This window comes from Lactuca serriola, chromosome 4 (assembly GCF_051521515.1).
Source record: "Lactuca serriola cultivar US96UC23 chromosome 4, Lser_US96UC23_V15, whole genome shotgun sequence".
Taxonomy (NCBI): Eukaryota; Viridiplantae; Streptophyta; class Magnoliopsida; order Asterales; family Asteraceae; genus Lactuca; species Lactuca serriola.
In genome coordinates, this window is record NC_136411.1 from 24,067,112 (window position 1) to 24,084,994 (window position 17,883).

At 40.4% G+C, this 17,883-nt stretch overlaps 1 protein-coding gene and 1 long non-coding RNA gene across 2 annotated transcripts; both read right to left on the bottom strand.

The window, feature by feature from the left end:
* Positions 1 to 6,513: 6,513 nt before the first annotated feature.
* LOC145100000 (uncharacterized) lies at positions 6,514 to 7,137 on the bottom strand. The gene is made up of 2 exons (XR_013704753.1): positions 6,825 to 7,137; positions 6,514 to 6,737 (listed from the first exon to the last, which is right to left on the bottom strand). It is a non-coding gene; the product is annotated as an uncharacterized LOC145100000 (long non-coding RNA).
* Positions 7,138 to 13,555: 6,418 nt separating this feature from the next.
* LOC145101203 (2-oxoglutarate and iron-dependent oxygenase domain-containing protein CP2-like) lies at positions 13,556 to 15,863 on the bottom strand. Its single transcript, XM_079038381.1, has 9 exons — positions 15,495 to 15,863; positions 15,247 to 15,294; positions 14,975 to 15,160; positions 14,742 to 14,892; positions 14,552 to 14,638; positions 14,292 to 14,416; positions 14,106 to 14,224; positions 13,914 to 14,025; positions 13,556 to 13,824 (listed from the first exon to the last, which is right to left on the bottom strand). The coding sequence occupies exons 1-9, from the start codon at positions 15,810 to 15,812 to the stop codon at positions 13,777 to 13,779; spliced, it is 1,194 nt and encodes a 397-aa protein (XP_078894507.1). The 5' UTR covers positions 15,813 to 15,863; the 3' UTR covers positions 13,556 to 13,776.
* Positions 15,864 to 17,883: the final 2,020 nt, after the last annotated feature.

Here is a 17,883-nt window from a genome sequence, read left to right on the forward strand (position 1 = left end):
GACGAGCCATGCAAGTGACTCGGTGAGTCGAGTGGGTTTTCTCGTTCATGGACAAGGGTTTAAGGTCAAGGGTGTTCGGTTGGAAGTTTACGACCGTAAACACCAAGGAACTCGACGAGTCACGGGTATGACTCGGCGAGTTGGTGAGTCACAAATAGGAACTCGACGGGTGTTAGGTCACACTTGACGAGTCAGGGTTGACATAGATTATCGACCTTGACCTTGATCAGGGTTGACCCTGGGGGTATTTATGGAATTATGTTGAGTTATTTATTCATTGATTATGGGCGGTTGAGAAGGAGCAGCGTGTGGGATATATCTGACTTCGGCTAATCAGTTCAGAATTCGAGAGGGGAGTCTTCTCACCATACTAATGGGTCTAAGGCACCAAGGCCGACCCATTTATCTAGTTGTGATGATTGTTGCAAATGTTCTATTGATACATTATGTATTATGTGAAGACCATGCGGGGGTTCCCATGGCATATAGTTATATATGTAGTATACTAGTTGATTGTGTGGTATTTGGTATGCTGGTTATCTTTGTGGTACTTGCATGGAAGACCCCGGGGGGCTCCCGAGGTAATTGGACATAATACCATGTGGGGGTTCCCATGGCTTTCCAGGCTAAGACCATGTGGGTTCCCGATGAAATTTTTACCCTTGATTGTTGGGTCGTTACATGTTGGTATCAGAGCCTTTGTTTGATGGATTCAGGGATACCTTCGGGTGTGTCTGAACTCAAACTGAGGATCTGTAAAGTTTCCAAAAGCTTTCAAAAGAAAATGTTTTAAGTAAAGAATGTCTAATACAAGAAAGGGTGTGGTGCATTCAATCAGCCAAGCTTAAGTAAGTTTCCCCATAATACCCACATTTGTTATCTGTTATGATTTGATTATGAATCTATGAATTGCATGCTAGTTAGGGCTAGGGGAGATGCATGTATATGTTGTATGAGATGGTAGACTTGCATGCTAGTGCTGAACAGTCAGCAACAAGTTGGCCTGATATGTGATACTTGTAGCCATGAGGATATTGGATGTCATGCTGGAATGAGAATGATAATTAGTAATTGTAACTGCAATGTGTATGTTTTGAAAATTGTATATGGTTAGGATCTTATAGCCTTAGAATACTTGGTTTGACCTTATTTCCTATGGTCTTAGGGTAGAGTCTATTATTCGACAGTCTATTAGATCCTGTTATGTGTACAATTTGCATGCATAAGGCAACCGACAGCGAGGATGAATGGATGTGGACAACATAGGTTGTGGTACATGGACGGGATGTCCAATGATAGCTTCTCATGTTGGAGAGTGCCCTAGGGAGAGCCTAGGATGAGATTAGTGTCAAGTGTTACCTACTTGCGGATTGGATGTGAGGATAAACTGACTTGTCTAGGGTATGCTGGTTAGATTTACCAATTACCTGAATGTTGCTTGCTTTGTGCTTTGTAGGACTCTTATTAATGTGAGTTAGCTACTAAGTGAATATGCTAGGTCACATGTGGCACAGGCCAGATAATTTCAGAGTGATGGATTTGGCCCTATTGTGCAACTCTCGTCTGAGTCCAACCGTTCTAGGGATGGATCTTTTACTTGAAGGATTATTTGATCTCTGTTGTATGTGGCTATATAATGAGGTAGCTAGATGACCTTTAATGAGAATCTTTCAGCAGCTGAGGGCAGGGAGAGGTTGGGAACCTAGGACAACCTAGGATATGCTCCAGTGAGCTTAGTGGGGCAGTTCGGTGAAGTTGGGAACCTAGGGGGAGCCTAGGAGGTACTACAGTAGAGATCGTTTTGTTGTTTAGCAAATGTTTAGTATATCGGTGGAGTAAGTGACTCAGAGGATTCAGGAGGATTGCCAAGGAAAGTCTGGATAGGTGTGGAAGGTAGTATTGGGCCCGTACTACTAAAAGCACAGGATCCATACTCGAATCAGTGAGAGTCTTGGAGAATCTGAGAAGCTTATGGGAAGGAGGACTCTTGGTTATGCCTTGATCGTGGGAATAGTTGCTTCACATAATGAGGATGAGCGCGCATGAGTAGGACCAGGGTTTGGTCCCAGCTCCGGTGGTGAGCCAGTTAGTGGAAGGACCGCTAGGATTTTGAGTTCACCTTGGATCAGGCGGCAAGGATTATGCGACCTATTGCACATTTGGGATTGGAGACCAAGTCTCAGGGATAGTTTGTAGTCAGGTTTAGAGTAGAGATTTCTCCAGCTGTTGCAGTGTAGCCGCGGAGATTGAGCTAGTAAGTGGATCAGGGTGCGAGACCCTGAATGACATGGATCATAGAGCCGAGGACAAAAGATTGATTAGGAATACCTCAATGCGAGAGGTTCAGGTTAGGTGAATTTTTTGGAGGGTCTCGGGCGGAGATCCAAGAGTTTGGATCAGCTTTTGAGAGGCCAGCAAGGTCGGATCCAATGCACCGTTTGTAGAAACTACGCGAAGAAGTTTCGTTCCAAGGGTTTGGATCGTCATTGGGATCGGAATGAGGTGTTACATTATGTACTCAGGGTGGTCAAGGTACCATAGGAGGAGGGGGTCAGGATTCCTTCAGATGTTCGCGGATATGCTATCTTCGGCCATTTACGGTGGATACCAGGTATTTGTATCGTTTGAGTATTGTGATGAGTTGGATCTCGGGTTGGTTTTCTGCTATTGTCTGGGTTAGCAAGGATTGTCAGATGTCATTCAGTATGTCGAGGAATCTTTGAGAGATCTTCAGACGGATGTATCTTGCGGAGCGGATTCCGCGCGTACCGTGATTGCTACGGGCCGTTGTCGGAATTTGTTTAGTGATCTGGGTTGCTACCGGTGTAGCAGGTATGGCCACGTCATCAGGGATTGGCCATAGGAAGCAAGTCCGTTGAATTTTCGTGTGTTCAGGTGGACGAAAAGGAGGTCGACTGTCTGACGATCGGGGAGGAGCAGTGAGTGTACCTGCTCCAGTCATTTTCGGGGTTGGTTCAAGGGTTTGAACGAGGGAGTTGTGACTAGTTTCTTGTAGCCTTAGTAATTATGTTTGGAAGAGCCATTGGGATTGTCGAGGGAAGGGAAAGTTGTCGTTGAAGTTTTTGTTAAACTATCCGTTCGTTGGACTCCGAGATATGGGCGTGATATCGCTTTTAAGTGTTTTGAAGTCATTGATGTGTTAGTTGGTTTATGGGAATTGTGTTGTTTTAGAAGGGTTATTCATGGTGTTCTAGCTTTGGTAAGCACCGATCATCAGCAAGGTGAACATTGGAATGTAATGAGGATTGGGAATCCTCCAGTTTTTGTGTGCTGAGCGGACTTAGTTGAAACTAAGTGGGGGAGAATCGTCCAGGTATCCAGGACAAAAGAAAGGGTGAAAGTGATGTAAGACTATGGAGGAGCCGTAGCATTCACTACTGGTCAGTTAGGGTATAGTGTTGTAAGACTGTGGGGGAGCCGTTGCATTCACTAGCAGTAGAGAGTGTTGTAAGACTACGGGGGAGTCGTAGCATGAACTAGCGGTAGGGAGTGTTGTAATACTACAGGGGAGCCATAACATTCACTAGCAGTAGAGAGTGTTGTAAGACTACGAGGGAGTCGTAGCATGCACTAGCGGTAGAGTGTGTTGTAAGACTGTGGGGGTGCCGTAGCGTTCACGGAGTCTTTCAGGTGATTTGGACTAGGGTAGGCTAGTTCGCAAGGTTGTGGGAGGGGGGGGGGCACAACTTATTTAGGATCATAACCAGAGGTGATTGACCGATCAGTTATCTGGAGACGATCCGGGTGGTATTGGGAATTCAGGTTGGAACCGGTAAAGACTGTTGAGCTAAGGGTTAGACCTTGTGATACAGGATCATATGGATGGGTAGTGTATGTTACAGAAGGGCTACGGCTGGGTAGCCCTGATATTGGATCTCATAATAACCTGGTGGTTGGACCGGGTGCGAGACTGGAAGTCTCAGGGAATCAGCTAAGGGTATTTAGTAATCAGTCGAGTAAAGGATGACAGGAAGTCATGGGGCATTATGCAAATTCCAATTCAAGTATCTCTAGATAGGAGCGAAGTAACAATTCGGATTGGATAGGAACCCGAATCGGCAATTTGTGCAGGGCTTTGTTTCAGTAAGATGGGATGTAGGGCATCTTTATGCCAAGGGCATCGAGGGCAGAATTCCAGGGTGGTGAACGGGTTGGTTTGATGGTAGTTTAAACTATTGTGATGTGTCTCGGGTGGCTCTATCTGTAATAGAGCCATGATATGTCGGAATCAGGAAATGGTAGGTCGGAGGAGACCGGGTATGATGTAAGACTACAACTATGCTGGTAGTATCCACCTTTTGCGTTGGATTCAGTGACGACAGGTTGTCATCCTATCTCGATCGGATGGATCAAATGGATTGAAGGGGATAGGGAAGTTATGGATAGACGAGGTATCCTTCGGAGGTCGCTGGGGACTGCTGAATGTGTTTTGGCTCAGCAATCGGGTAGGTGTCCAGTGTTCAGGACAGTTGGCAGACAAGGTGGGGGCCAGGGAGGTACCTGGTTATTCAGCTGGAAAGGAGTCATGTAGCATCAAGAGGAGTAGGAGCGACTTCAGTGATTTGGGGTCTGTGTATGGAGTTGTTTTTTATTTGTTAGCCGCAGTTGATCGGTGACTTTGTTCTTTAGGAGGCCTCAAGGTATGGCGAGTGGGAAGTATTCTATTTAGACTGGTTTTCTTATGGAACCAGTCTGACGATGATCATATGTGGGCAGCCTGTCGGGGAGACAGACCACCTCAAGACTTTAGATTTCAGATGGAGAAGATGTGATCAGATTTCAAGGAATTCGTTCATTCGTGGATATTGTGTTGCCAAAGGTGTCCCCCTGAAAAGGGATTATCAGGTTTTGGAAGAGAGGCAAGTTGGGGCCTCGGTATACAGGTCGTTCAAGATCTCAGCCCGGATGGGCAAGGTAGCGTATCACTTGGATTTGCCGGAGGAGCTTAGCCAAATTCACAACACATTTCATGTGTCGCAACTTTGGAAGTGTGTCACTGACGAGTCCGCATTCGTTTCGTTGGACGACATTTAGGTAAGTGAGATTCTGAACTATATTGAGAAGCCAGTTGCAATTCTTAATAGGAAGACCAAGGGTCTTCGAAAGCATGAAATAAGGTTGGTAAGGATGCAATGGCAGCACTGAAAGGGGCTCTGAATGGATTTGGGAACTAGAAGAGGAAATGCGAGAGCATTGCCCATAATTGTTTGGGTCAGCAGACTTCGAGGACGAAGTCTAGTTCAATTGGGGGAGATTTGTAACACCTGTTTCGAGTATCGGTTAGAAAGTACCATTTGGGGGAAATGTTATGCATGGAATTGGCGAGTTGGGAGTCCAACTCATCGAGTAGGGTCGAGGCATTTTGGGCACGGGTCGGAACTGACTCGGCGAGTCGGAAGGCCCGACTCGGCGAGTTAGAGTTATTTAGGGAAAAACCCTAATTTCGGGGTTTGCCCCTATATAAACATCATTATCTGCCCCAATGGCCTCCCTTATCACCATAGGAGAACGTTCACGGCCGCAAACCCGCTAGTGTGTGAAGTAAGAACGTTTGGGAGTTTATCTTTGGGGGTTTTAGGGAGGATTCCAAGCTTGAAGAGGAAGTATCAAGGGGGAAGTTCTAGATCAAGCATCTATTTCGTGTTGGACTCCTGAATGAGGTATTAATCTGCTATCTTAAGCTTTGATTTCTTTGGAAGATTGTGGCCATCCTTGAGAACATAGAACCAAGTTTGGATCTGGACCTATCACAAGGATATGGTTCTAGATCTGGATCTTCTTAGGTCCCAATTGTCATAAAGTTGTCTCCTTGGTGCACCCTAATTCTTATTCATGCATTAGAGACTTGTAAGAAGCTTGTTGATGTATTTTTGGCATTACGAGACTTTGTATGAACGTAAAGTTGGCAACTTTACGTGGTATTATCACTAGTAGAGTATAGATATGAAGTTTGGGACCTTGACTCCCACTGGAAAGGGCCGTAAACATAAGGGACTAAGGGGACTCGACGAACCGTGCAAGTGACTCGGCGAGTCGAGAGGGTTTTCTCGTTCACGACCAAGGGTTTAAGGTCAAGGGTGTTCGGTTAGAAGTTTACGACCATAAACACCAAGGAACTCGACGAGTCACTGGTATGACTCGGCGAGTTGGTGAGTTAAACAGGAACTCGACGAGTAGGGGTGAGCATTTGGACCGGCCCGGACCGAACCGGACCGGACTGACTCTTGGACCGGACCGGTTATGGAGAATTTTGTGGACCATGGACCGGACCGGATGAGTCGTGTCCGTGTCCGTGTCCGTGTCCGGGTCCACGTCCGGGTTTTCTGGTTTTTGGACTCGTTTGGACCGGTACAACTTTAATTGCATAGAGTATAATAAGTAATCTACATTGATGTATAATATTATAACTTGCAAAATTAATATGTTTCCGTTTCATGCCTAACTAATCTACATTGATGTATAATATTATAACTTGCAATTTGCAAAAATTAATTTTCCAAATAAAAGCAACTAACATATAAATCAAGTTCACCAACAAAAGTTAAACAATTTTAAGACAAACATACAAAAGTATTACCGTAACAACAAAAATCATAGTTTAAACTTTAAAATCAACCAAACTAACAAATTTCATAAACTCATAATCTAATCTTCCATTGGCCTCTTCCCCATATCATTGTCATCCATATGTAACATATTTAAAGCTTGTGCAATCTCTACATAAACACAAATGAAAATGTTGTTAGTATTTAATAAAAAGTAATAATTGTATAAAAAAAGAATAAAGATTGTAATTTTTTTACCCAAAGCTATATCATCATCGTTCAAGATGTCACCAACGTTGTCAACTATCGGATTTGTAAACTTTATCACCCAATCTTGGGTGCATAACAAAGCTTCAACTATCAATGTCGATAAACTAGTTGGATACTCACTTACAACTCTACCACAAGTGCTAAACGCGGACTCGGAATTATAGTATAAAATAATACTAAAAAACTGAAATATTTCAGCTTTGATAGCTCTACTTTGAAGGATTGTAACTCAATGAATATAATACCAAAATAAACAAAATTATAGTCTAAATTCATCTACAAATTGTAAACTAAATGTTGGAAAAAACCGTAGGTCAATCCGACTTAAAACGAATGAGTTATGAGTGTTTAAAAAACGTCACAGATTATAAAATCTTGCTAAAAAGCTGAATTTTTTCAACTTTGATAGCTCTACTTTAAAGGATTGTAGCTCAGTGAATATAATACCAAAATAAACAAAATTATAGTCTAAACTCATCTAAAAACTGTAAACTAAATGTTGGAAAAAATCGGAGGTCAATCCGACTTAAAACGAATGAGTTATGGGTGTTTAAAAAACGTCACAGCTTACAAAATGTTGTTGAAAAGCGGAATTTTTTCAGCTTTGATAGCTCTACTTTGAAGGATTGTAACACGGTGAATATATTACCAAAATAAACAAAATTATAATCTAAATTCATCTACAAATTGTAAACTAAATGTTGGAAAAAACTGCAGGTCAATCCGACTTAAAACGAATGAGTTATGTGCGTTTAAAAAACGTCATAAAAATCTTAATCATGTCCAACCGGTTCTAAACCCGGTAAAAACCGGACCGGACCGGGAAAAAAACCGGACCGGACCGGAGAGAAATCTTAGAACCGAGAACCGGACCGGGGGTCCAAAAAAACGGTCTGGTCCGGTCTGGTCCACCGGTCCAAATGCTCACCCCTATCGACGAGTGTCAGGTCACACTCGACGAGTCAAGGTCGGCATGGATTATCGACCTTGACCTTGATCAGGGTTGGCCCTGGGGGTATTTATGGAATTATGCTGAGTTATTTATTCATTGATTATGGGCAGTCGAGAAGGAGCAACGTGTGGGATATATCTGACTTCGGCTTATCAGTTCAGCATTCGAGAGGCGAGTCTTCTCACCATACCAATGGGTCTAAAGCACCAAGGCCGGCCCATTTATCCAGTTGTGATGATTGTTGTGAATGTGCTATTGATACATTATGTATTATGTGAAGACCATGCGGGGGTTCCCATGGCATATAGTTATATATGTAGTATAGTAGTTGATTGTGTGGAATTTGGTATGCTAGTTGTCTTTGTGATACTTGCATGGAAGACCCCGGGGGGCTCCCGAGGCAGTTGGACATAAGACCATGTGGGGGTTCCCATGGCAGTGGGCTAAGATCACGTGGGGGTTCCCGTGGCACCCGATGTAAGACCTTGGAGGGTTTCCAGGGCATCCTTATATGTTTGTATGTTTAGCTCATATCTTTATATGTATAGTTTGCATTATGTATTGTTTGGCAGGAAGACCTTGTGGTGGTTCCTAAGGCAGGAAGACCATGTGGGGCTTCCCATGGCAGATAAGACCACATGGGGGTTCCTGTGACACTAGGTGTAAGACCTTTTAGGGTTTCCATGGCTTCCTTATATGATTCTATGCAGGGCTTATGTGGTAGAGATAGATTTTATAGGTAATATGATATTTGTTATGTGGATTGTGTGTGGGTATGCTCTGGGGGACTCAATAAGCTTTGTGCTTACGGTTTACAGTTTTGGTTTCAGGTATTATTGATTGGGAAAGAAGAGCTCGGACTGATCGCAATGCATACACCTACGATTTCCGCAATGAATGACTTTGGGATGAACTCTGATAAATGATTTACTTAGCGATGATTTAAAATGTTTGAAATAAATGGTATCAATGTCTTAGCTATAATAAAATGAAATTTTTACCCTTGATTGTTGGGTCGTTATAGTTGGTTTTATGAATTATTAAACTAAAGATGAAATTTTTGGTCTTGAAAATTGGGATGTTACATTGAAAATCATTTCAAATAAAAGATTTATCAGAGTTCATTCCCAGAAATGACATATTGCGGAAAACATAGGTGTAAGCTTTGCGATCGTCCCGAGCTCTTTTATTTGAAAATTGAAGGTACCTGAAACCAAAACTGAAAAGCCTAGTGAGTTCCCCAAATACCACATACCATACATATCAACATACTACCTAACAAATCTGGGTGCTAGCCTACCTCTTCTGTCTCTTTCAACCGGATATTGTCTAGTCATATAAGCACATAAATCACATACTGACATACATAACCGTGAGCCATACATATCATTCATATATCATAATAAATAAATATGCTATGTGTTGATACATAGTCTTGCTATTATGCCACGGACCGCCACGTGGTCTTTCTTTCCAAGCCGGGGGCCACCCCGTGGGTCTTACAGATAAGTGCCAAGAGGAACCTCTTGGTCTTCCATGCAAGCATCACAAAGACATCTAACATACATACTACTCTACTTAGCTAATTAGCATACAGTGTGCTATGAGCTACCTCCTGGTCTTTTATACATAATGCATAGGGCTAACCCTCGGGTCTTCCTATCATACATAATAGCATACAGTGTGCCAGGAGCCGCCTCCTGGTCTTTCATACGTAATGCCTAGGGCTAACCCCCATGTCTTCCTATATCACATAAACCAAATGGGTCGGTTATGGTTCTTTCGATCCATACAAACAGTGAGGAGACTCACCTCGAATGCAGAAGCTCCCCGGAAGAAATCCTTAGTTGCTGCCCCGCCGACTTTCCGAGCTATCAATACCAAAATCGTTTTCGACGTTCTTTATATCCATGGAAATGTATTAAGGAGCTCTATAACCCTATATAATTACTTTTGACTTAAAACACATCGAACTAAAATCCATAATTCATAAAAGAAGTCTGAAAACACTACATTCCCATTTTACCCTTTGACTCCAAAGTGCAAACCGAACTATTGGGTCACATATCTATATTACCTACATCCAAATGGGCCTAAATCTTACCTTTTCAAAGGCCCTAATCCTTATGATGGCCGCTCTTCAGGACATATCCTCGAATTAGGAAATGATTCGGAACAGGGCGTTACAAATGCATGACACTGAAATTGAAAATTAAGATCGGTTAAGTATTAGCCAATAAACGAGAGTTGAAGATCTCATGAATAGGAATTCGTCAATATAAAGAAGTCGAGAACGGATGTCGTATGGAAGAGTTATAACTTTTATACGGACTTTAACAATCTAAGTCTGTTAAAAATATAACTTTAAAAATAAAGTGAAAATTAACCGACATAGTCTAAATGAAAGTTGTAGTACTCGTTGATAGCTACACGTGGATGTAAAAAATTTCGAAAACGAAGCTCATATGAGGAAGATACGATTTTTATAAGTTTTTCGAAAAACGCCACGCGTAGGTACGTAAGCGCGACGCGCACGTGCTCTAGATGGTGGGTGAGTCCCACCAGATTTAAGACACATGGCACACGAAGGGTGGAGCAGCATCAATCAATAGGCACAATGTGCCTCAGGAGGGTGCGCGGTGCACCCCATTAACCCTATATATATATATATATATATATATATATATATATATGTTCCGTTTTCATCTCATTTTCTCACCTATTCAGCCTCAAATCCTCTGGAAACCCTCCCACACCCCTAGCCCCGATACTCCCTAGTTCCCGGTTACTTTAGCAAGGCTCTGAGGTATTTGAGAACCTAGATAAATTGAAGTGCTCAGGTCGGAGTTATGCCCTGGCAATTTCTCGGTTTTTGCTAGAAACTTTGTAAGTTAAGCTACACTTACTAGGCTTTTAGGATAGCTTATGTTTATAACTATAGTTATTATTATGAGCCTATAAGTACCTGATTAGTCATTAATTCATGTTAAATACATTGATTGTTCTACTTATAGGAGAGGTGTCTAGAATTGTCACATTGGCTTGGTTGTTGGATTTTAGAAAGTTATATGCCGAAATGGCCCTGCCTCCCAACTGTCCTGCCTGACTGATCCTTATTTGATAGCCATGAAAGTATATTTGGAATTAATGAAGAATCTAACTTCTACCAGATTGCCATAGATATTAATAAGATATAATAGTATAGGATAATACATAATAAATACGTACCACCCGTCAGATCATTTAAAGGATATTTGATAACCGTCTGAGTAATTATCCAAGTGGGTTGTCTCACTATACTATGTATTAAAATATATGTCCATGTATGTTAGGATAAAGAGCTAGTAGAGTAGAGTTGATAGTATAATATATATGTACTTAAATGTTAATGTACTTGAAACTGGTAGAGTAGAAAGTATAAATGTGCATGTGCTAGTAGAGTCTAAAGTGCAGTCTTTAGGTGTGTAATTGTTGTGATATTTGAATTGTCTATTAATATTTAGTTAGGGGATGGTAGCAGAACCGCAAAGAGGTCGGGAGCCTATAGGCCCGCGTGTTGACGAAATGGCATGTAGGTCGTAGTACACATAGACCCATGTTGAAGAAAAATGGTTGGGCTGTAAGCCTAAGATACACATATTATTGGCAGATTGTGAGTCATTATTTGTATGCATGTATATGTATTGTGGTATATGGTATTTTAGGGACCTCACTAAGTTTCGTGCTTACCTAGTTGATTATAATTGTTTTTCGGGTGCTTCATTGATTCATGAGAACGGCAAGGTTCGACAGTACATACGTGCATTCGTGCCATGTTTACGCACATTGTAATTATACTCTAATATAGTTGAATAAATAAAAATGAAATTTTTATGTTGAAAATCGGTACGTCACAAGTATGCTAAATATTTTTGTTCTTTGGGTTTGTGTTTATGGTTGAATACCCAATATAGTATATGGGTTTAGGGTTTTTTTTGTTGGTGGTAGATGATGATGATGATGTTTGATTTGTGTGCTTGTAATAGTTAGTAAGGAAAATTTGGCTTTATATGGACATAAGGTCAGAAGTGACCTATCTTTTTAGTTACCAAAACCTAATTTAGTCGGTTTAAGTAGCCACATTAGCATTGACGTGGATGATGTATGGAAGAAACGACGTCGTTTTAGTCTAAAGCGTATTAAGGATGTGTACACCTCACGTGTGTGACTGTTCTCCCTATATAATGTCCTTTGTGCCTTAAAATGGTCAAATTTCCAAACATTATTACCACAATTCTTCTAAAAACATCCATACCCTAATCTCTTGAAAAATGTTGAATGTTTCTTCACATACTCACAATTGGTCGTTCAACTACAAGCACCATCTGGATGACAATGCTTCCAGTGGCTTCCGTTTACAAGACATGTAGATTATCCTACTACAAACGCAGTTAGAGATGTCACTTATGTTGCAAACAAGCTTGAGCTAAAGGTGGATGATCTTAAGGTTGGTCACATTGATGTTTCCAACATGTTCGGACGATATGAAGAACCATTTCTACTCCTATAAGTTGCTTGTGTGAAGGTGACAACAAATTTTATGGTGATCAAGTCGATGGTGAACAAAATGACAGGGTTTTATGGGTTTGGTTAGTGTTATTGGTGTTAGGATTGCTAGTTACATGTTCTTCCACTGATGGAGGTTAAATATTTTGGTTTTTTGGGTTTATGTTTATGATTGAATACCCAATATAGTATATGGGTTTAGGGTTTTTGTTATAACTTCTAAATGTTATATGATTATTTATGACTAAGGACTTACGAGTTTTTACAACTAGTTTAGGAATGTATTCCATTCCATAAAAGAGATTCTTTATCATTTACTAACATGATTTTAAAAATGATTTTCGGGATTCCCATCAGTGTAAGGAATGTGTCAATTCTTTTAACTTTAAAGATGACAAATCCATATATTACTTAGTAGGCCTAAACTATATATTTTGAATTTTTGATATGTATTTAGATAAGTGGGAAGATTGAAGATCTTAGAGGAGGACTTGGACATTTAAAATGTCATTTAAAACTTTTGTTTGGAAACTTATTAATGACTTATACTATGAGATCATATTTTTTTTCCGCAAATTATGATTTTAAAAGAATACTAAGTGTTTTAAAACGATTTAATCTTTTAAACTAAAATATAGGTGAGGTGGTGAGAAAAGACGAGGTGGGTGATGAAAAAATCTATTAGGCTGCACTGAGTGCATTTAGCACACCATCGGCAGCAGTGACATGGACCCCATGAACTGCAGACCTTGAACTAGTCATGTCAAGCTCGGAAGGGCAACTCAACAATGACAAATTTAGTCTTTCTTCTTTTTCCTCCCTTTCTTCCTTGTTGGAGGTGAGGTGGAGCTTGATGAGCTCAACACCTCTCCCCTTCAGCCTTTAGGGATTAGGGATTTAGGAGGGTGGGTTTGTGTTGGTGGGACCCACATGTATTTATTTATTAAATAATTTTCCTTATAAGATAATAATGGTAAAAGAAAAATAAGGTATAGCATAAATGTCATTTTCAAGTATGGCATTTTCAAGTAATTTTTCTAATCATTAGTTTTTCAAAATCTATCTTTTACTCACTATTCACTAATCATTCTAAAACTAATGAAACCTAGTTTTAATCGGGTACAGTCTATCTATCTAATATCAATCAGTCATGTTTGGTTTAAAAATGATTGTGCTATAAGTACCCCTTAGCCTTTAAAAACACAAAAGACAGAGCAGAAGCTTTATAAGAACAAAACAAACATATTTCACCTTCTAACAAACAACATTCAATCACAACAAGAAGCACAAAAAGCACATAATCTAAGTTAAGTTAAGTTGTAATAAACAACATTCCGCCATTTTTGATCAAAGCCCAAAGGGCAGAACATGTAGTCCAACTGAAAAAAGAGACCTGAATTTACAACACCCCAAAAAACAAACCACATTCATCATTATCTTCTTCTAATGAAGATCAAAAGCCCCACCATCTCCTTGACTCACAAGCAACTCCTAAATAACAACATCAAACAAACATTTCATCAGTTTCCAGAATCTTCTAGAAGGGATTAAACACAACCAAACATGAATAATATATATACCATTTTCTTTGCAGCCACAGACTGCTGAAGCCTTGCTTGCTTCTCCCTTCTGCACTCCCCACACCAATTCAAATACTCCTTCTGATGTTTCCTCAACTCTCTAAACACAGAACTGCAAAATAAAAAACAAAAATAAAATTAATTAAAAATTGGTCACATATAATATTAAAAAGTTGAAAATTTAATTAATACCTTCTGCACCACAGCAGTAAATTCATTCTCTGTCCTGATGTGGTGGCTCGTGCACCATGTCGATGTCGACCACGATGAATAATCGCACGTCCAGGTAAATGTGCATGATCATAAATTTCCTGTAAAATTAAACATGAAAATGAATTTTTATTTATATAATATTACAACGAAAATTTATAAACATACCTCAGGATGTGTTTCAGTATTCACATGTTTCTCACATCGAACACCTCTAAAAAACAACTCCCCACCAGTAAAATTCTTCCCCAAGCATACATTCAAAGTTACCTCAGAGTCATCCACATGGAACCCTAAAAAATAAACAAACATATATATATATATATATATATATATATATATATATATATATATATATATATTAATTACAAGTATTAAATCAAATCAAATAAAATCATTATTTAAAATAAAAAAACATATATACATACCCAGTTCAACATCTCTATCCATTCCATATTCAACTACAAATCCATGATGGGAATCAAGAGAATACCCTCCAACATCAAGAAAGAAAACTGCATATGATTTCAAAACCAGAAACAGATTTAATAACAGAGATCTTGAAACAATTCTTCTACACTTTTTTATATATATATATATAAAAAAAAAAAAACTTACTTTTTGAGATATGGCGAATGAACTCTTCCATAAGCTTCTCAAGCATGGATTCCATGCCAAAGTCATCAAGAACAGCACCATATTTGTTCATGGTATTGGGTCGCATGATTCTGAATTTTGTTTCATGGACCCATTTTTCAAAATTTTCTACCTAAGGCAGCAATCACAACCTGATAAGAAAATGTCCGGGATAAGTTTTACCCAATCACAGGATTATGATAACAAATTAATACCTCATTTAGCAACATATCACAGAAACGTGGCTGGAGCATATCGAATGTATACACTCCTGGAGCAGGTTCAGACATTATGCTTCTGATACTTTCGTCTCTGTTCTTATCATTCGCACTAAATGCCTTCCAAAAGGATTGGACAAAAAAGCTTGAAGGATTCAATGTATAAAGTTCTCTGTACAGAGGCTGACAAGAAAATCAAAATGTCAAAGTTTGATTTTGATAGATGTAAACAAGAAGAACCTTTCACTTCCACTCAAGATGAAATTTACCTGGTAATTGGATATGATCTTTTGCCTGTACTCTCTGTGCTTCTGGTCCTGTTGAAATGAAACAATGGAAAAGATGATTAACGATTCCTTCAGATCCTCTAAATATCAAACAGAATGCAAAATTCGTGTGTAATATTCTACGCATATGCAATTTAGTCTTGAAAACAAATCAATTGCTCATCATCCACGGAAAATTCAAATTTATGCAAGCAATGCAGCATAAAGCGATGTTTAATGCATATGCTTACTCGAGTACGCTCTCCTTCAGTCGAATAACGACGCAGAATGTCCCGCATGTACTTATACTTTGTGTCTCGAGAAGCATTCAAGAGATTTGGAGGCAAGTATCGCTCCAGAGAACTGAAAAGCAGGGGAGTGAACTCCATCCCTAGATCGTCGTAGTTTTCCGCCTTGTGGTCTTGATTAGGGTTCAATCGGAGACGGTAGCTGGCGTTAGACGGCGCTGCACCAGTTCCGTTACCATTACCGTTGGTCACGGCAGCAACTGCCGTCGACATAGGGGCCGATGACTCATTTCCCCTTTCAACGGCCTTATCAAGAGACATGGCAGTTTTGTGCAGATTGAAGGGAAATTTTAGGGTTTGAAATGTAGGAACTTTGTGGGTGCATATTAGGGTTTGATTGTGGCCAAATTATAATGTGTTTAATGTTTTAAAACCCGAACCGATTAATTGAATCCGAATTCGATTTGATAAACCGATACACGATGGAACCACGTGTAATCTATTAATTGGGGATGATTCGGTCGTGATGAAACTCGACATCATTCGACTGTATTGATTGATGACAACTCGATCGAACATGTAACTAATTCATGATTGTGTTATTATTGAACCCTAAAGTCATTATTTATGTAACATCCATAAAAATCCAAGACAATTTAAAACTTTTTAAAACATTTAAAAATCATTAAGTTATTACAATTCGTTTTCAAAATAGTATTATATCAGAGTTCCCATAAATCATAATCATAAATCGAAGAAGTGTACAATCACACCTTCGCCTTCCCGCAATCATCTGAAGTACCTGAAACAATAATCGATAAATGTAAGCTCGAAGGCTTCGTGAGTTACCCCCAAAATACCAACGTCATACAGATATAACCATATCATATAAACATATAAGCAACAACATGCATAATGAGCCATCAGTCGGACTGGACCGACTCCCGGTCCTCAGTCTATCTGGACCGCTCTCCGAACCCTCGACACGTCTGGACCGCCTTCCTCGGGGCCTTCAGCCCATCCGGACCGCTTGTTGGGCCTTCGGCCTGACAGGATTTACCCGGCCCGGGCCTAGAGTCTACCCAGTCTGCCCAGGGTGTCTTGGCCTACTGCACACAGCAGGACCTGCCTTAACCCTTTTCCCAAACCAACAAACATGTGCACATACATATAAACAAGTAAACATGCAAATCTAACAGATCACTAATCATGGCAACCATCCTATAATCAGGATACCTATCTAATCGATCACTAACATAGCAACCATCCTATAACCAGGATATTAATCTAACCGATCTCTAACATAGCAACCATCCTATAACCAGGATACATATCATAAAGCATAACGTGTAATAAACCCGGATACACATCCAAAAAGGGCCGACATTGGTGCCTTAGACCCAATTGATATAGTGAGGATAACTCAGCTCTCAACGGTCGAATCGAAGTGATAAGCTCAAGCTCTCGGATCACCGTAACAAACTTCACCACCTATATTCACCATAGAACCATATCCATAAATTTCCAATTTCCCAAAATACCCCAGAAGTCAACTAGTCAACCCTGAGTCAAAGTCCAAGTCAATGGTCAAGGTCAACAGTCCATGTTGACCCGACTCGTCGAGTGCAGTTCACCGACTCGTCGAGTCCTTCCTGAACTCGAGAAGTCGTGAAATCCCCCATCAACTTGTCGAGTTTCCCTACAACTCGCCTAGTTCATGTATGTTCAAAAGTCGGGAAAATCCTAGCTGACTCGCTGACTCTTCCTACTGACTCGCCGAGTCCATGCAGAAACCCTTGCACGACAATCTTCATCGGACTCGCCGAGTTGACCAATCAACTCGTCAAGTCCCTTCAGTCCAACACTCATTCAGACGAATTTAAGCTACTACAAAGCTCCATATTGCATATCAAGCTTCCCAAGGCATGTTTATCACGCAAAGTTGCAAACTTTACGTGCATGCAAGGTCTTAAGATCCAAAACCAAGCTAAAAAAGAGGCTTAAGGCAATGGGAAGGCCATAGCTTGACAAAGGCTGAGACTTTATGATCATAAGGGGTTAAAGGGGTCCAGTTCTGAAGTTGCAACCTCAGATCTTGGCCCAAATCCGGAAATACCACCACAATACCCTAAAAAGGGTTCTAAACCATGAGTGAAAAGATCTACTTAATGGAGAGCCAAGGTAACGACTTGTTACCTTCAATGAGATGTTAATATGGAATACAGTTCAGATCCCCAACTATCCTTTGCTCAAAGCTTCTTGATCTTCAAGTTCCTCTCACCAAAATCCACCTTCTAAGCTTAAAGCACACAAGTATGGAGAGTAAACACGAATTAGGGTTTGAGCTCGAGGGTGGGGGTGTAAGGGAGGCCAAGGGAGGCTAATGACTCTT

Excerpts from the sequence above, each read along its gene's own strand:
- LOC145101203 (XM_079038381.1), bottom strand. The coding sequence starts at position 15,812 with ATGTCTCTTGATAAGGCCGTTGAAAGGGGAAATGAGTCATCGGCCCCT. Across the intron at positions 14,417-14,551 it reads GGATAGAGATGTTGAACTGG|GGTTCCATGTGGATGACTCT; the intron begins GTATGTATATAT and ends TTTATTTTTTAG. Across the intron at positions 13,825-13,913 it reads CTGTGGCTGCAAAGAAAATG|GAGTTGCTTGTGAGTCAAGG; the intron begins GTATATATATTA and ends GTTGTTATTTAG.